Below are 15224 nucleotides of genomic sequence, written 5' to 3'. Positions count from 1 at the left end.
AATGATTGTAAAGCCTTGTTTACTTTACAATGAATGGAAGCAAACACAAGTGAATGAGCATTAACAGACAATTTGCCAGTGTTCACCACCATACATTTGTACCTATGAAGAAGGGTTAACACTAGAGGGAAAGGAAGAGAACAAGCATAGAGTGCCAACCCTCTGAACACGGCATATTTTTTTAAATTGTTTTTGCAGTAATAATTATCATGCAGGCTTCACTCGGTGACAACAATAGTTAAAACTGCAATGTAAATCTTCATTATTGATTACAGTATTATTTTGTGTGCTGTTTTTGACAAATCGAGCAAAATGGTGTAACGAAATCGGAATGCATATGTCTGAATTTGTACGTAAGCGTGAAACACGTGGAGGTAGTCCACTTCACATTGAATTCAGCGTTCTTTAGCATAATTCCAAAATTTCGCACATAATTTGGTTGATGTCTTTTGCTGACTCCTCTTTAAATTCGAACAGAAATCTTAAAAACAGACTGTTAATTACCAATAATCAACATAAAATAATTCACACATAAAACAGCAGACAAATACTCTTTTCTGCTAGTGCTGAATCATGCCATGAATGTTGTTTTGACACGTGGGAAAGTGCAGTTTGGGCCAATGTTAATTCACTCGGAGTTAACCACTCCTAAAATAGCCTCGCACTAAAGACCATATTCCCAGAATTTGAGAGGGTAGTCCTCTTAGAGAATATGAAAAATAGGTGATTTTTATGAATTTTCCCTCCCCCTCGCCCTTTCTCCTCCTCCAAGCAAATTAAAAATTAATGCTAGATCTGGTGATAGAGCTTTATTCCTTACACCTCTGCCTTTAACAGATTATTTTTTTTTTTTTTTTTTTTTTTTTTTTTTTTTTTTTTTTTTTTTTTTTTTTTTTTTTCTACATTGGACACTTCTCGTATCTGCTGCACCAGGTGGAAGGCCCCCTTGCAGCTGGTGGGATTTCGTGAATCTATTTTGTATCAGCATGTATGGATGACTCCTTAAACAAATGTCATTTTCTTCATCCAGACAAAAGCTTGTACCGAAAATGGTCTTCTGAAGATATGGCAAAATGGCTATGTATACTGATAGAAAATTCAGTGTAGAATACTGGCATCAAATTCTGATCAAAATCATATTCACCATTCTCAAGTTATGTTTCCTGCCAATTTGAAAAACAATATTTCGGAGAAAAACATGTTTAAAGTTTTTGTAAACATTCCTCCAATCATTAATCCCCGGACCATACAACAATTCTTTCAGAGCCAAAAGTAGGTTCTTCTCCATCTTCTTCATGTTGTGGTGGTCCTATGGGCCTCTTTGGCAGCTTGTGTCATCTGCACAGCCTGTCATCAGCCGCAGTCTGCTGTGGGACAAACAGATTGAGCATGTGTGGCTCTAGCTGAGGCCGCCTCCTGCTAATAGGCAAAAAACCTTGATCGAATTGCACTGAAAAACAGATATTGCCAATTCTGTGACACACAGAAGGAAAAACTATTGTCGTTGCTTGATTATCCTAAAGACGATCGATTTGAGTGTTACATGACCTGGAGAATCAGTGAGGAAGACTTGTGAAATAATCACATATCTTGATGCCATAAACTAAGATACATAAGATTTCACTCACAAATTCATGGAAAATCATCACAATGATGAAAAGGCTATTCAGGGCTAAATGTGAAAACTACTGCACAGTTTGTTGTAAATCTTGTGTAACTGTGTTGTTAACTATAATATAGTGGAGGTCTGCAAAGAAATGAATAAATACTGGATGTAGATCAGTTTAGAAAAGATCAAAGTGTTTGAGGGGTAATTCTGGTGTTGCATTAACTAAAGCAAGAAAGAATTTTAAAAAAATAGTGCTGACCTTTGTGACATTCATTTGTGTATAGCATACCTATGATAATGTAATGTGAACTACGCAGTTACAGCTACAAGGCTAATGGTGGCATAATATAGACCGATGAGGAATTTATGGTATTTGCAACAATTCGATGAGAACAGTAAGACTGGAAGATTAAGAAATATAGATCATGGCAGGTTTGAAATCTGTCAATTCTTTTTGCCTTTTATATAGAAAAATCACAGTAAGGATTAGAGGACAACAGATATAAATAATAGTTTTTATAGGTTATACAACAAGGAAGTCTTGTTTCATATTACAGTTGACTGTTTCAAAATTATATGTTTAAGTATTGTTTGTTTGAAGAACACGGAGTTGTGGGTCCAAAATTGAGTTAGGTTACTTAAAATGTATTATGTACAAATGTAAGTGTTCCAGGACATTATCTCATAAGAATTCCACGTCATAAGAGACTGCTATGGTATGTTCTTTCACCAGGCGACGATATACTCCACCTCCTGATAAGCCACTGACTGATCTTAAGAAGAAGTTAGACAAGCAACCAGAATACATTGACCAGACAGGGATGCAGCTTCATCCGTATCAACTTGAAGGTCTTAACTGGTTAAGATATTCGTGGGGGCAAGGCACAGACACCATCCTCGCTGGTAAGTGTACACCTCTCCCCCTCCCTCCCCACTTTTCCTCCTTTTTCCTGATCTATAAAGAATTATTTCAATGTTTCAGATGAAATGGGGCTGGGAAAAACTATTCAGACTATCACATTCTTGTACTCCTTATACAAGGAGGGACACTGTAAAGGACCTTTTCTGGTAAGTAAAAACAAGAATAAAAACTTACAGAATGAAACGCTGAAAAATGAAGGTGCACATGTGGCATCTATTAAACCACTTTCTTTTGTTGACAGCTAAGTGTCCCGCTTTCTACAATAATAAACTGGGAACGTGAATTTGAAACCTGGGCCCCAGATTTCTATGTAGTAACTTACGTTGGAGACAAAGATTCACGTGCTGTTATTAGGGAGAATGAACTTTCATTTGAAGAAGGAGCAGTGAGAGGTGGTCGGGTCTCTAGAATAAGGGCGTCAACTATAAAGTTCAATGTTTTGCTAACTAGCTATGAGCTCATCTCGATAGATGCTGCTTGTCTGGGATCCATAGACTGGGCTGTGCTCGTTGTTGATGAAGCACACAGGCTTAAAAGCAACCAGTCAAAGGTTTGTACTCTCCATGTAAATTACATATTTGCTTCAATAAATAACTGATATGAAGGAGGTTTTGTTTTGTTGCTATGTAAGGAAGCTTAACAGTGTTAACCTACTGTTACATGTTTACAGTTTTTTCGGCTTCTCGCAAGTTACAACATTCAGTACAAATTATTGTTGACTGGAACACCACTGCAGAACAACCTGGAAGAACTTTTTCACTTGTTAAATTTCCTGTGCCGTGAGAAATTTAATGATTTGGCATCATTTCAAAATGAATTTGCGGATATTTCAAAGGAGGATCAGGTGAAGAAACTTCACGAATTGCTGGGACCTCATATGCTGAGAAGACTAAAGGCTGATGTCCTTAAAGTAAGTATCACTACTATTGTACACTGTTAAAAGTTTAGCCATTGTTTTTAGAGATGTCAAAAGAAACTAAATAACACATAAAAAGAAGTTAAGCTCAACAATTTGATTTATTCCATTGTTCAGGCTGTTCTTTCTTTCACAGTAATAATTGTTATTGTGTTTCAGAGTATGCCTTCAAAATCAGAATTCATTGTTAGAGTTGAATTGTCACCTATGCAGAAGAAGTATTACAAATTTATATTAACAAGAAATTTTGAAGCGTTAAATCCAAAAGGTGGTGGACAACAGGTAATTTGACAGCTTTTCATATTTAATTTCATATGAATGTAAAAATGTTAGAAAAAGGGATAAGAAGAATTATTGAGAACCTAAGATGCTTCCATTGGGACTACAAGCTTGAAATATACACAAAGCATTTTGAGGCCTCTATAGATGAAGATTTTCCCCTCACCCACTCATACATCTGCAGGGCAACAATAGATGTCCAAGATGCAGTAAGATCACACATTTCCAGTGAGCTGTGAAATGTTGTAACAAGCTCTTGGAACATAAACAGTGATGGCACCTCTCGTGCTGGAGTTATTGGAGTGAGAGACTGAAGTTAAGTCTTTCATTAAATATTTCTCCAGACATGGCATCCTACTGCTTTGGCAACAATAACAATCCCATATGCTTGATGCTGTAATTGTCATTACTTATTATGAAGGACAAATATCATGACAGTGTGCAATAATTTGTTTTATTGGTTTCAACCTTAAGGTCGCCATCTATCTCTTGTAACAGATGGGCTTCGCTACTTGTAACAAGCCTAAATAAATTGAAGACGCACACTACATCAGCAACTTGACAGAAAACAACCAACAGCAAATTAGAGTACAAAAGAGTGGACATTGTGGCCAATCCAAGTACAAGGGTTTGTTGTGGTTCTTCTTCTTCTTTATAACGACTGTTTTTTTGCCTCCAGAAATCTTAAGAGACAGAGGTGCTATGATCTAAACTACTTCATCCACCAGTTACTTCTTTCCCTACTCTAGGAATTCCTTTGGGCTTTTTCTACATCTACATCAATACTCTGCAAATCACATTTAAGTGCCTGGCAGAGGGTTCATCGAACCACCTTCACAATTCTCTCTTATTCTAATCTCGTATAGCACGCGGAAAGAATTACCACCTATATCTTTCCATTCGAGCTCTGATTTACCTTATTTTATCTTGCTGATTGCTTCTCCCTATGTAAGTTGGTGTCAACAAAATATTTTCGCATCCGGAGGAGAAAGTTGGTGATTGGAACTTCGTGAGAAGATTCCGTCACGACGAAAAACTCCTTTCTTTTAATGACGTCCATCCCAAATCCTGTATCATTTCTGTGACACACACTCCCATATTTCACAGTAATACAAAACGTGCTGCCTTTCTTTGAACTTTTTCAATGTACTCCATCAGTCCTATCTGGTAAGGATCCCACACCGCGCAGCAGTATTCTAAAAGAGGACGGATAAGCGTATTGTAGGCAGTCTCCTTAGTAGGTCTGTTACATTTTCTAAGTGTCCTGCCAATAAAACACAGTCTTTGGTTAGCCTTCCCCACAACATTTTCTGTGTGTTCCTTCCAATTTAAGCTGTTTTTAATTGTAATACCTAGGTATTTAGTTGAATTTACGGCTTTTAGATTAGACTTATTTATCATGTAACCGATGTTTAACGAGTTCCTTTTAGCACTGATGTGGATGACCTCACACTTTTAATTATTTAAGGTTAACTGCCACTTTTCGCGCCATTCCGATATTTCTTTTAAATCATTGTACAGTTTGTTTTGATCTTCTGATGATTTTATTAGTTGATAAACGACAGTGTCATGTGCAAACAACTGAAGACGGCTGCTCAGATTTTTCTCCCAAATCGTTTATGTAGATAAGGAACAGCAAAGGACCTGTAACACTACCTTGGGGAACACCAGAAATCACTTCTGTTTTACTCAATGACTTTCCGTCAATTACTACGAACTGTGACCTCTCTGACGAAATCACAAATCCAGTCACATAACTGAGACGATATTCCATAAGCACGCAATTTCACTACGAGCCACTTGTGTGTCACAGTGTCAAAAGCCTTCTGGAAATCCAGAAATACGGAATAGATCAGATATCCCTTGTCAATAATACTAAACACTTCATCTCAATAAAGAGCTAGTTGTGTGTCGCAAGAACAATGTTTTCTAAACCCCTGTTGACTGTGTGTCAATAGACCGTTTTCTTTGGGGTAATTCATAATGTTTGAACACAATATATGTTCCAAAATCCTGCTGCGTATGGAGCTAATGCATAAGCATACTCGGAAAGGAACCTAATTGTTATACAGTCTGGACCAGATGATTTGCTTTTATTAAGTGATTAGAGTTGCTTCACTACTCCGAGAATATTTACTTCTACGTTACTCTTCTTGGCAGCTGTTCTCGATTCAAATTCTGGAATATTTACTTCATCTTCTTTTGTGAAGGCATTTCGGAAGGTTGTGTGTAGTAACTCTGCTTTGGCAGCACTGTCTTCGGTAGTATCTCCATGGCTATCGTGCAGAGAAGGCATTGATTGTTTCTTGCCGCTAACATACTTCACATACGACCAGAATCTCTTTAGATGTTCTGCCAGGTTTCGAGACAAAGTTTTGTTGTGGAAACTGTTATAGGCGTCTCGCCCTCTAACCAAAAAAAACTGCTCAGTCCACACCACACAGACCCTGCTACCTGTGTAGCTGCCTCCTGCATATAGTGGACACCTGACCTATTCAGCGGAGCCTGATACCCAACCATCCTTTGGCGCAAGTCAAGGAATCTGCAGCCTACACGGTTGCAGAACCGTCTGAGCCTCTGATTCAGACCTGCCACTAAGCTCTGTACCAGAGGTCCGCAATCGGTCCTGTCAACTATGCTGCAAATGGTCAGCTGTGCTTTCATCTTGCAAGCAAGACTGGCAGCCTTTGCCACTTCTGTTAGCCGCTCGAAACCAGAGAGAATCTCTTCTGATCCAAAGTGACACACATCATTGGTACCGACATGAGCCACCACCTGCAGTTTGCTGCACTGTGTGCTCTTCATGGCATCCATGAGGACTATGAGGACTCTTTTCACATCTGGAATGACTCCACCCAGTATGCACACGGAGTGCACATTGGATTTCTTACCCTTCTTGTCAGCCAAGTCCTGAAGGGGCCCCATAACGCGCCTAACGTTGGAGTTCCCAACTACCAATAATCCCACCCTCTGTGACTGCCCGGATCTTGCAGGCTGAATGGTTTCCTCTAAAACAGGACAGGCGACAGCATCTGGCTCAGCGACAGTGTCAGCCACAGACAGCACCTGGAACCTGTTTGTCAGACAAACTGGGGAGGCGTTACATACGGACGCCTGGAAAGTCTTTCACCGCCTGCTTCGCCCCGTGGCAACCTCCCACTCGACCACAGGTGAGGGGTCGGACTCAGTGTGAGCAGTAACTGGGTAGGCCACTGGTGAGGACTGATCAGAGGACTCTTGAAGTGCTGTACGTCCGTTGGATCCCCACGGCCGGCCACAACAGTGGTGCCCATCTACTGCAGCCTCAAGCTGTGTTACCGAAGCAATCGCAGCCTGAAGCCCCAGAGCGAAGTGTCACCAACTCGGCTCGCATCCGCACACAACAATCAACAGTCCCTGTCCATATTAAAGACCGTGGAAAACTAGACTATGCAGATAAATGGACTATCGGCACATGCTGGAGAACTGTTTTTTAGTAATACACAGATATTCAAAAACCTAACTACCGAAGCACTCGGGTGAAACTATATAATTTGACCCTGATTTGGAACTTGTAATATATCACAAAATCGGTTTACTTTCCCACGCAAATGAAAAATGCTACAACTGTGGCTATTAGATATTAAATTTACATGCATAAACTCAAGAAACTGAACTATTAAAGCACACAGATGATAAAATTTGCTCCTGGTTAGGAACTTGTAAAAGACAAATGCGGTTACTTGCCTGTTGCTGGGTCTGTCTCGGTTGGCTACTGCTACCTGACTGGCATATGTGTTCTGGCTCTTCGTTTTTTTGGGCAATGTTAGATGTTGAGCAATTATAGTTTTTGGTTCATCCATATTGTCCAGTAATCTCTATCAAGAATTAGGTCAAAAAGCGTACATTTTTTCACTTCGACTTATAGTTCTCATCATCTGTGTTTGTAGTTCTCAATGAATTGGTCCTGTATAACATCATTAAAAGTATTAAAAGTCCTTAGTTTTTCGTTTTGTTGGAATGTGTGTAAGGTCTTAATTGGTTTCGTACTGAAGTATTCTCTGGCTGCATCAATAATTCATTTTTTACCCCCCTTAAGTTGTTTCTCTCTCCTATCAAATGTCAGATCCCTGACTTGTAGTGTGGCACTCTTATCATTCCTCTTAAACGCTGCATCGCTTACATACACAAGGGTATGGCACCCTCTTCCTGATGTGTGGGCTTACTTCATTGTACCCTCTGTTTATAAGGATTAAAATACAATGTTCATCTGAAGAAGGGCAGGACAGTCAATGTGCAATAGAACATTCAAATCAAAACAAAGGACATAAAAACAAACTCATAAAATAAAATGTATTAATTGTAACTGAAATGTACTAAATTGTTCTCTGATTAAAGAACTTTGTGACTGATATTTCAGCGAGTCAAGTGGTAGGGGTCAGCGGCCAGCCAATAGTATATAGTTCTGCAGCACCACGTGCTTACTGTGTTACTGTTTCGTAGGCACATGCTGAGATGTGTCTAGCAAGGCTGGTTGCCACTGGCAACACTGCCTCCCACCGTTCAGTATGTCAATCACAAAGTTAGTATATTGAAACTGCAGTGTCTGCTACGAATATAACTAACATCTTGGAGCCTAATCTTTCTGCTTCCTAATAAAGTAATAGTAGAAATCAACCACGCCTAATAAAACACATCATTTCAACTGGAGCAGATATTAATCATGGACAAGTTTATGGCTGTTCTTCTATAATTTGAAGGGAAAGGAACTATATAGATGGTAGGTAATGAAAACCTTGTAACTCTATCTGTCTCTGAAAACTCATAATTGCAGTAACCAGTAACTCTGAAATCAGAGTTGAAAGAGCATGGATTTCTCTAATCTGTCAATAACTAGGCTTCTACTATACAGTTACACATGTAGCAACTTTCCACATCACTTTATATTAATTTTTTGAGAAACCGTTTTTGCTTCACCTGCAAAATTTAACAAAATGGAGTTAAGAGGTTTTCATTGCCTACCATCAATATTTATAGACGGCATTTTGTTTTATCGTGTTTAACCAAGTGTACTAATTGTGGAATAGAGAAGAAAGTTCTGAGATATCAGCACACAGCCATTTTTTGCTCCACTGATTTTCCTGTGTTTACCAGTAAGATAGTGCGTGTAGATGTTCTCCAGCTAGTAACTTCAGAAGAGAAACAGATTATACTGCTGAACAATTTAGAGTCAAATACTGTTTACTCCTAATTATTCAGGGTAATGTAGGGAAGAAGATGCACAGAAATTGGGGAAAAAAAAACACACACACACACACACAATATATTTTGAAGCATGTATTTTTTTTCTTCTGAAGTGTATCCAAGTTCACTGTGTAGGTACTGAAAGACTGTTTATTTCTTAAAATAGTCTGTGGTGTTGTTCTGCTTCTGAGGAGTTAAAATTTTTCTTCACGACACTTGGAAGTTTTCTTGCAGCAATAATGTCAACTGTACTGCACCCCCTCTGGCTCACATAATCTAGAAGAGTACCAACACATTGCAGTGTCGACAAGGTCACTCTCTTCATCCCAACTTTCACATTCACTGCCCCCCCCCCTCTCTCCCCCCCCTCTCTCTCCTTCTCCTCCCTCCCTCCCTCCCTGCTTGCCTCTGTGTGTGGGTGCATGCACATGCAGGCAGAGGTCACAGTTTCCTTCATAGCAGTCTTCAAAGGCATTTCAACCCTTAGCCAGATTCATTATTTGTGCACTTGCAATTTCTTCGTTACTGAAACCTTGAAAATCACTTTCTTCTGTATCTGGCAGAATTTTCTTCCATGATTAAACTAGTGATGTGCCTAGAGTTTCTGCTAGGCATCAGAAATTCTGAATGTGGCATTCAGAACTGTCAGCTACTTCCAGACCACCACCAAATCATCCTTTCCTCAGTCAGCATTCTCAGTAGACCAGCACAGTAATGCTGTTTTACCAATGCCATTATGCCTTTGTCTGTTGGCTGTATTGTGACAGTCACGTTAGGACTTAAAAACTTAGTTGTGATGAGACCATCATCTGATACGAGAATCCTCTCATGGGGATGTAAAGGGATATTATTCAGCAATAGACCAGCCCTTTGTGGCAATCCTTTCTCTGCTAAAAATTGCTGAACTTCTGTTACAAAATGTGTGTGGAGCCAGTTTTTAAAAATTTAACTATCCATCCATGTTCCTTTTTGTCATAATAATGCACAGGGAGATCCTTAGCTGCATTGCCCTTGAATGTTTGGAGATTTCTTTGATTTCCCAATCACTAGTAGTTTCACTTCATGGTTTCTAGAAGCATTAGCAGTGCACAAAATTGTAGTGTGTCCTTTAGACAAGTTATATCCAGGAGCACAAGCTTCACTCTTAAAAGGAGCGATACTGGTTGGTAGAAATTTCCAATACAGGCCACTTGCATCTGCGTTATAAATCATCTTGTGTGAAATTCTCTTCTACCACAAATTTCTGGAACTCTGCTACGACATTTGAACTAAACCACTCTCCTTGCACAGTAAGTCTGCGAATCCCCTGACATTGTCTGACTCTGGTTGGCCACCCAGATGAGGCATTAAATTCTCCTTCGAACTCTAGAGCTTTGTGGAAAGAATTGCCTTTTTTGGCACACATCGTTCCTGAAACAGTGGCATCTTATGCTCGTTTTTGGTTAAAACATTGCAAAAGAGTAGCATCAAATTCATCAGATGAAGATCTCTTCCTGGTTTTTTGTGCAAATGGTCCAGAACTAGAATTGCATTTTCTGACAGAATCTTGTATTTTCTATTTATTCTTTTTAGTGTCCCAGCAGTCTGCATTCCAATACCATAATCTGCAATTTCAGTCAATTCTAATGTTTGTTTTTAATGTAAACATCCTTATTTTGTATCTCCGTCATCTCTTTTTCAGATTTGTTTTAACTTGGTTCATTGACTCTTACATGCCAATTAACATCGGAAAACTGAGTTTGTTTTTGATTTACACGGAACAGGTTAGCAGATAGCAATGGAAATGGCCCTTATTGTCAGGTGGTGGGTTGTTTATTGCTACAGGAAACTATTGTACATTTCTTTTAAATGCATAAATGACATACAAACTGGACAATGTGCACATGAATAATCGAGAGTGTTTGGTATATTCTCATTAACTGCTTTCATGCACACCTCACTTTTTTCAGTCCTAAATTGTGTAACTCATAGAACCAATAAAAAGTTATACTGTCTCTACAAATGTATGTTCTGGGGATTTTTGTTGCTCTTATACTTAATGGGTGTACTATAGTATCAGTTTTTACTAGCTTATTATTGAAAAACCGATAGGAATCGAGTGTAGTATTACACATCCTCTGATGTTTAAGGTACTACTTTACCTAGCAGTTTTTTTCTTTCCTTCAACACTTATCCTGACATACCCAGTCAGTTATAAGGTGACCCGCAGTTTAACATAGTTTCCAAATTGCAGTGTAACTTGATTTTTTTTTTCTTCCATATACATGCAAATAATTTTGCAAGTTTCTTTTTTATTTCTTTCCCTTCAGTTCACTCATTTCTGTTGGTACACTGTCACGTCCCAGTGCCTTTTGCTTCTTCATACCTCTAATGAATTTTTATAAGTCATTGGCATTGCTTCCAGAACATATTTGCGTTCATTATCATTCTTTTGATTTAGCTCTTAAACTATAAAAATACTGTAAGAAATCTTTGAATGCCAGATGCCAGTAGTTTTTCATTTTTGCTGCCTGCTGTCTTAACTGATGAAATGTGATGTCTACTCAACAAAAGTATGGCTTACTGTTTTCATACTCTTGCTGTTTTCATGTGCTTCTATTGCCAAATTATCATCTAGCTTCTCGTATCCCTTTAAAGGCATTTCCAAGTAGTTCTGTAGGATTCGCGATTTTTTTAAAATGTTATTACCATTTCCTTCAAACACTCTTCTTCTTTTTAATAATTACCTTGTTCTATTTTTGTAACAACTTTTTCTTTTTTGCTAAGCACCCTTATTAAATAACTACCTTTCCGTGTGTGTCAGTCTTCTTCATTTCCCAAGGTGCTGAACTTCATTCTTGATTTAATCAAGGTCACCTCTGTAATTCGCAAGTAACGTAGATTGAGAATAAAGTTAGTTAGTTACCTACATGTTTACATGTATTTTACTCATAGTTTTAGTGATGACCCAATGATAGTGTTGATCATAAAGTGGTGACAATTGCTTTCTTCATGCCACACGTTGATTCATTGATTTAGTGACCAGCTACTGAAATACAATCCAATGTTTTTTCACCTTGAGCAATTTCTTCATGTATACCTAAGAGAGTAAGGGCACTGTCCTGGAAATCCTACAGACATGAAAATCTGCCATCTTAATTTGATACTATGTTGAAAAACTTTCCCAAATAAGATAATTTTTTTTTTCTTTTGAGGTTTTTAGAGTAATGAAAACTGATTCCTTTTTTTATTACTGACCACCTTCGTAGAATCGTGCTATAATTACTCCGAGGAAGTTACACGGACTGTAAAATTTGGGAGTACCTCAAGCAGTTAGTCAGTCACTCATAAGAGTTATTATGTGGCAGTTATTCTGATTGTTACATTATGAGGATATACTGCACACTTGCTCTTTAAGTTAATGCTCAGCTAAATGGCCATTATGATATCTGAATCAGTGAAAGTTGAGTAACATTGACCAGTATTGTAAAAATGCTGATTGTCACTAACCTAAACATACAGGCAGCATATTGTCTTGTGCATGTCTACCCACAAAAACAGAAGTTAAGATTATCCAAATGATGTTATTTGAAATTGTCCTATTTATTGACATGGTAAGTATATTAAATACAGTGTTATCTGTTTGCTAAGGTTGGCAGTGGCCTGAAAGCAAACAGTTAGATACGAGAAGAGAAATTCGACTTCTTCAGCAAAAATGTGCCCTTTTGTTGTTAGGTATTAAATTAAAAACCAACATAATGAATGAGCAAAGAAGTGTCCCCGTTCAGTTATCTGAAAAGCCACAATTAGGTCACCGTTGAACACAGTGAGGAAAGTAAAAATCTCCAAATCTAGTTGTATAATGCAGCCGAATAAATGCGTGTCACCTAATTTGCTTGCATATAATGTTACACTGTGCTGCAGAAATATCATGATTAAGCATTCTATCCCCTCCGTTTCCTTGACCCTTCCTGTAATCACACTTACCTGAATTGCACCAGCATAGTTCATCAGATACAAAATTCAAACTTGAGTGGTGACCATCCAATGTTTAGCCTACCCTAATTGCCCAGGTAACGTGCATTTGTATGTTGGAAAATCGTACCTGTTAAGCTAGTTATGTGGCGCGCATGCGCGCGCGCGCGCACACACACACACACACACACACACACACACACACACACACACACTTCTTTTTTTATCTGTGATCGGGTATCATTTTAATTATCAAGGAGAATAGATACTCTTTTGTGATGAACGTAATCTGAATTTATAGGTTTCTTTGCTGAATATTATGATGGATCTGAAGAAGTGCTGCAATCACCCTTACCTTTTCCCTGCAGCAGCACAGGAAGCGCCAACTACTCTTAGTGGCACATATGAAACATCAGCACTCATCAAAGCTTCAGGGAAGCTAGTATTGCTGTCAACAATGCTGCGTAAGCTTAAGGAACAGGGTCACAGGTGACTGACTTTCACTCAGATTATTACAATCTGATCTTATGTAAAATAGTACCAACACTGTGCAAAATACCATTGGTATATTGATTAACCAGCAGTTTGTAAATTTTGAGCACCTAATGTGCAGAAATCTATATTGTATTTATTTTTCTCTTTAAGTGTTACGCTTTATTGTTGCAGAGTCCTCATCTTCTCACAAATGACGAAAATGCTGGACATACTAGAAGACTATTTGGAAGGTGAAGGATATAAATATGAACGTATTGATGGTAACATTACTGGCTCAGTAAGGCAAGAGGCCATTGACAGGTTCAATGCTCCAGGAGCTCAGCAGTTCGTTTTTTTGCTGTCAACCAGGTAAGATTTTTACTGTAGTATTGGCCAGTAAATATGGAATTGTGAAAAAATTGCTAATGAAGTTTTTCAAACAATACAACAGAAATATTGAAAGATCATATTGCATCCAAGAAAACTGGTATAAATCCCTTTTTACACATTTCAGCAGACTTACCCAAAAAAGTGTAAAATGTAGGAAAGCGTAAAATGGCAAACACAACAGGCTGTAGATTTTGTGCCTATTGTCTTTTACAAATACTGCCAACTGTAGTATTTTAACCAATATTGCATTACAATTTTTATTTACTGTAATTTTATTATGATTGTCAATAAAAAGTCTCACATTTGAACATGAACATTTTTTTTAATGTTGTTCCATGAAAGACTTTTCCTTCCGTGTTTTATTTACACTATTGGACATGATCAGAATAAAAAGGAAACACATGTTGGTGTGTGTTAGCACTCAGCCACTGCCTTTGTGATAATCACAGTGGCAGTGGCAGAGTGCTGACACACAAACAAGTGCATGGGTTTCCCTCTTTGTTTTGATAAAGTCCGATCGTGAAAATAAAATATGGAAGCAAAAGTCTTTCGTGAAACCACTTTAAAAAGATACCCATGTTCTAATGTGAGACTTACTACTGAGAATCATAAAATTATGATAAATAAAACGTCTTACACAATATTGGTTAAAACACTAAAGTTTGCAGTCTTCATAAACAGAGAACAATAAGCACAAAATCTACAGCTTGTTGCCAACAGGGTCACTTGGTTCAGGGTGAGAAAGAGAGCAGAAATTGTCATGTTACCTAACATCTTCAGTAGGAATGTTTACGTCTAACATACTGTTGTACCAACCTAAGGCTGCATGCCTGGTACGGATTAGTGTATTTCACAGGGAAGTAACGACGATTTGGAAAGCCCATTAAGAGACAACTATCTTCAAAGGCAGTGTATATTTACATAAACAACTGTGAAATTAAATTAAGACTGTTGTAATACAATGCAATGAGCAGAGGGAAGGTTGCTACTTGAGTCACTAAGACCATCCAAACACTGCAAACCTAGAATTCAGGTGGCCGTGACCCAACAGTGAAAATCTTAATTACCGTCTTAACGCTACAGTACATGATCAGTAACTTTGTATAGTCTGTGTTTCCTGCTTTGTACAAAGGCTGACCTTCAGCAGGAATACAATGCACTTTTTGCAGAAATCTATATAAAACTCAATGTTAAGGATTGTGATAATGTCAAAGAAAACGTAAATTGTGGGGAATTTTGTAACACGGCATCATTAACGATGGGAAAGCATCGTATTGAGAGAATAGGACTTCCGTTGGGACCAACAGAAATGGACGTAAAATACAGGAACTTAAAAACAGGATTTTACTGTATATGTAGTTGCTTTACAGGTGACACTAAGCTTGACAACGTGCATTCCACATAACACTGCTTGTTGCTATCAACATTCTGGCCCTGCCCACATAATTAACTACTAT

The 15224-nt window shown here is 38.2% G+C and overlaps 1 protein-coding gene across 4 annotated transcripts in view; it reads left to right on the top strand.

Annotated features, from left to right (window-relative positions):
• LOC124789884 (chromodomain-helicase-DNA-binding protein Mi-2 homolog) overlaps positions 1–15224 on the top strand; it is a 176816-nt gene that overhangs the window by 96624 nt on the left and 64968 nt on the right. For all 4 annotated transcript variants that reach the window (XR_007016183.1, XR_007016184.1, XR_007016182.1 and 1 more), the window contains exons 15-21: positions 2343–2512; positions 2592–2677; positions 2773–3081; positions 3202–3441; positions 3607–3729; positions 13205–13392; positions 13570–13746. Coding sequence is in view for 1 of the 4 variants with exons in the window: in XM_047257401.1 (XP_047113357.1) it covers positions 2343–2512; positions 2592–2677; positions 2773–3081; positions 3202–3441; positions 3607–3729; positions 13205–13392; positions 13570–13746 (1293 nt within the window). In the remaining 3 variants the exon portion in view is untranslated. The remainder of the gene's footprint in view (positions 1–2342; positions 2513–2591; positions 2678–2772; positions 3082–3201; positions 3442–3606; positions 3730–13204; positions 13393–13569; positions 13747–15224) is intronic.

The sequence above is a fragment of the Schistocerca piceifrons genome, chromosome 3 (genome assembly GCF_021461385.2).
Source record: "Schistocerca piceifrons isolate TAMUIC-IGC-003096 chromosome 3, iqSchPice1.1, whole genome shotgun sequence".
NCBI lineage: Eukaryota > Metazoa > Arthropoda > Insecta > Orthoptera > Acrididae > Schistocerca > Schistocerca piceifrons.
This window is presented reverse-complemented; position numbering and strand designations above follow the sequence as displayed.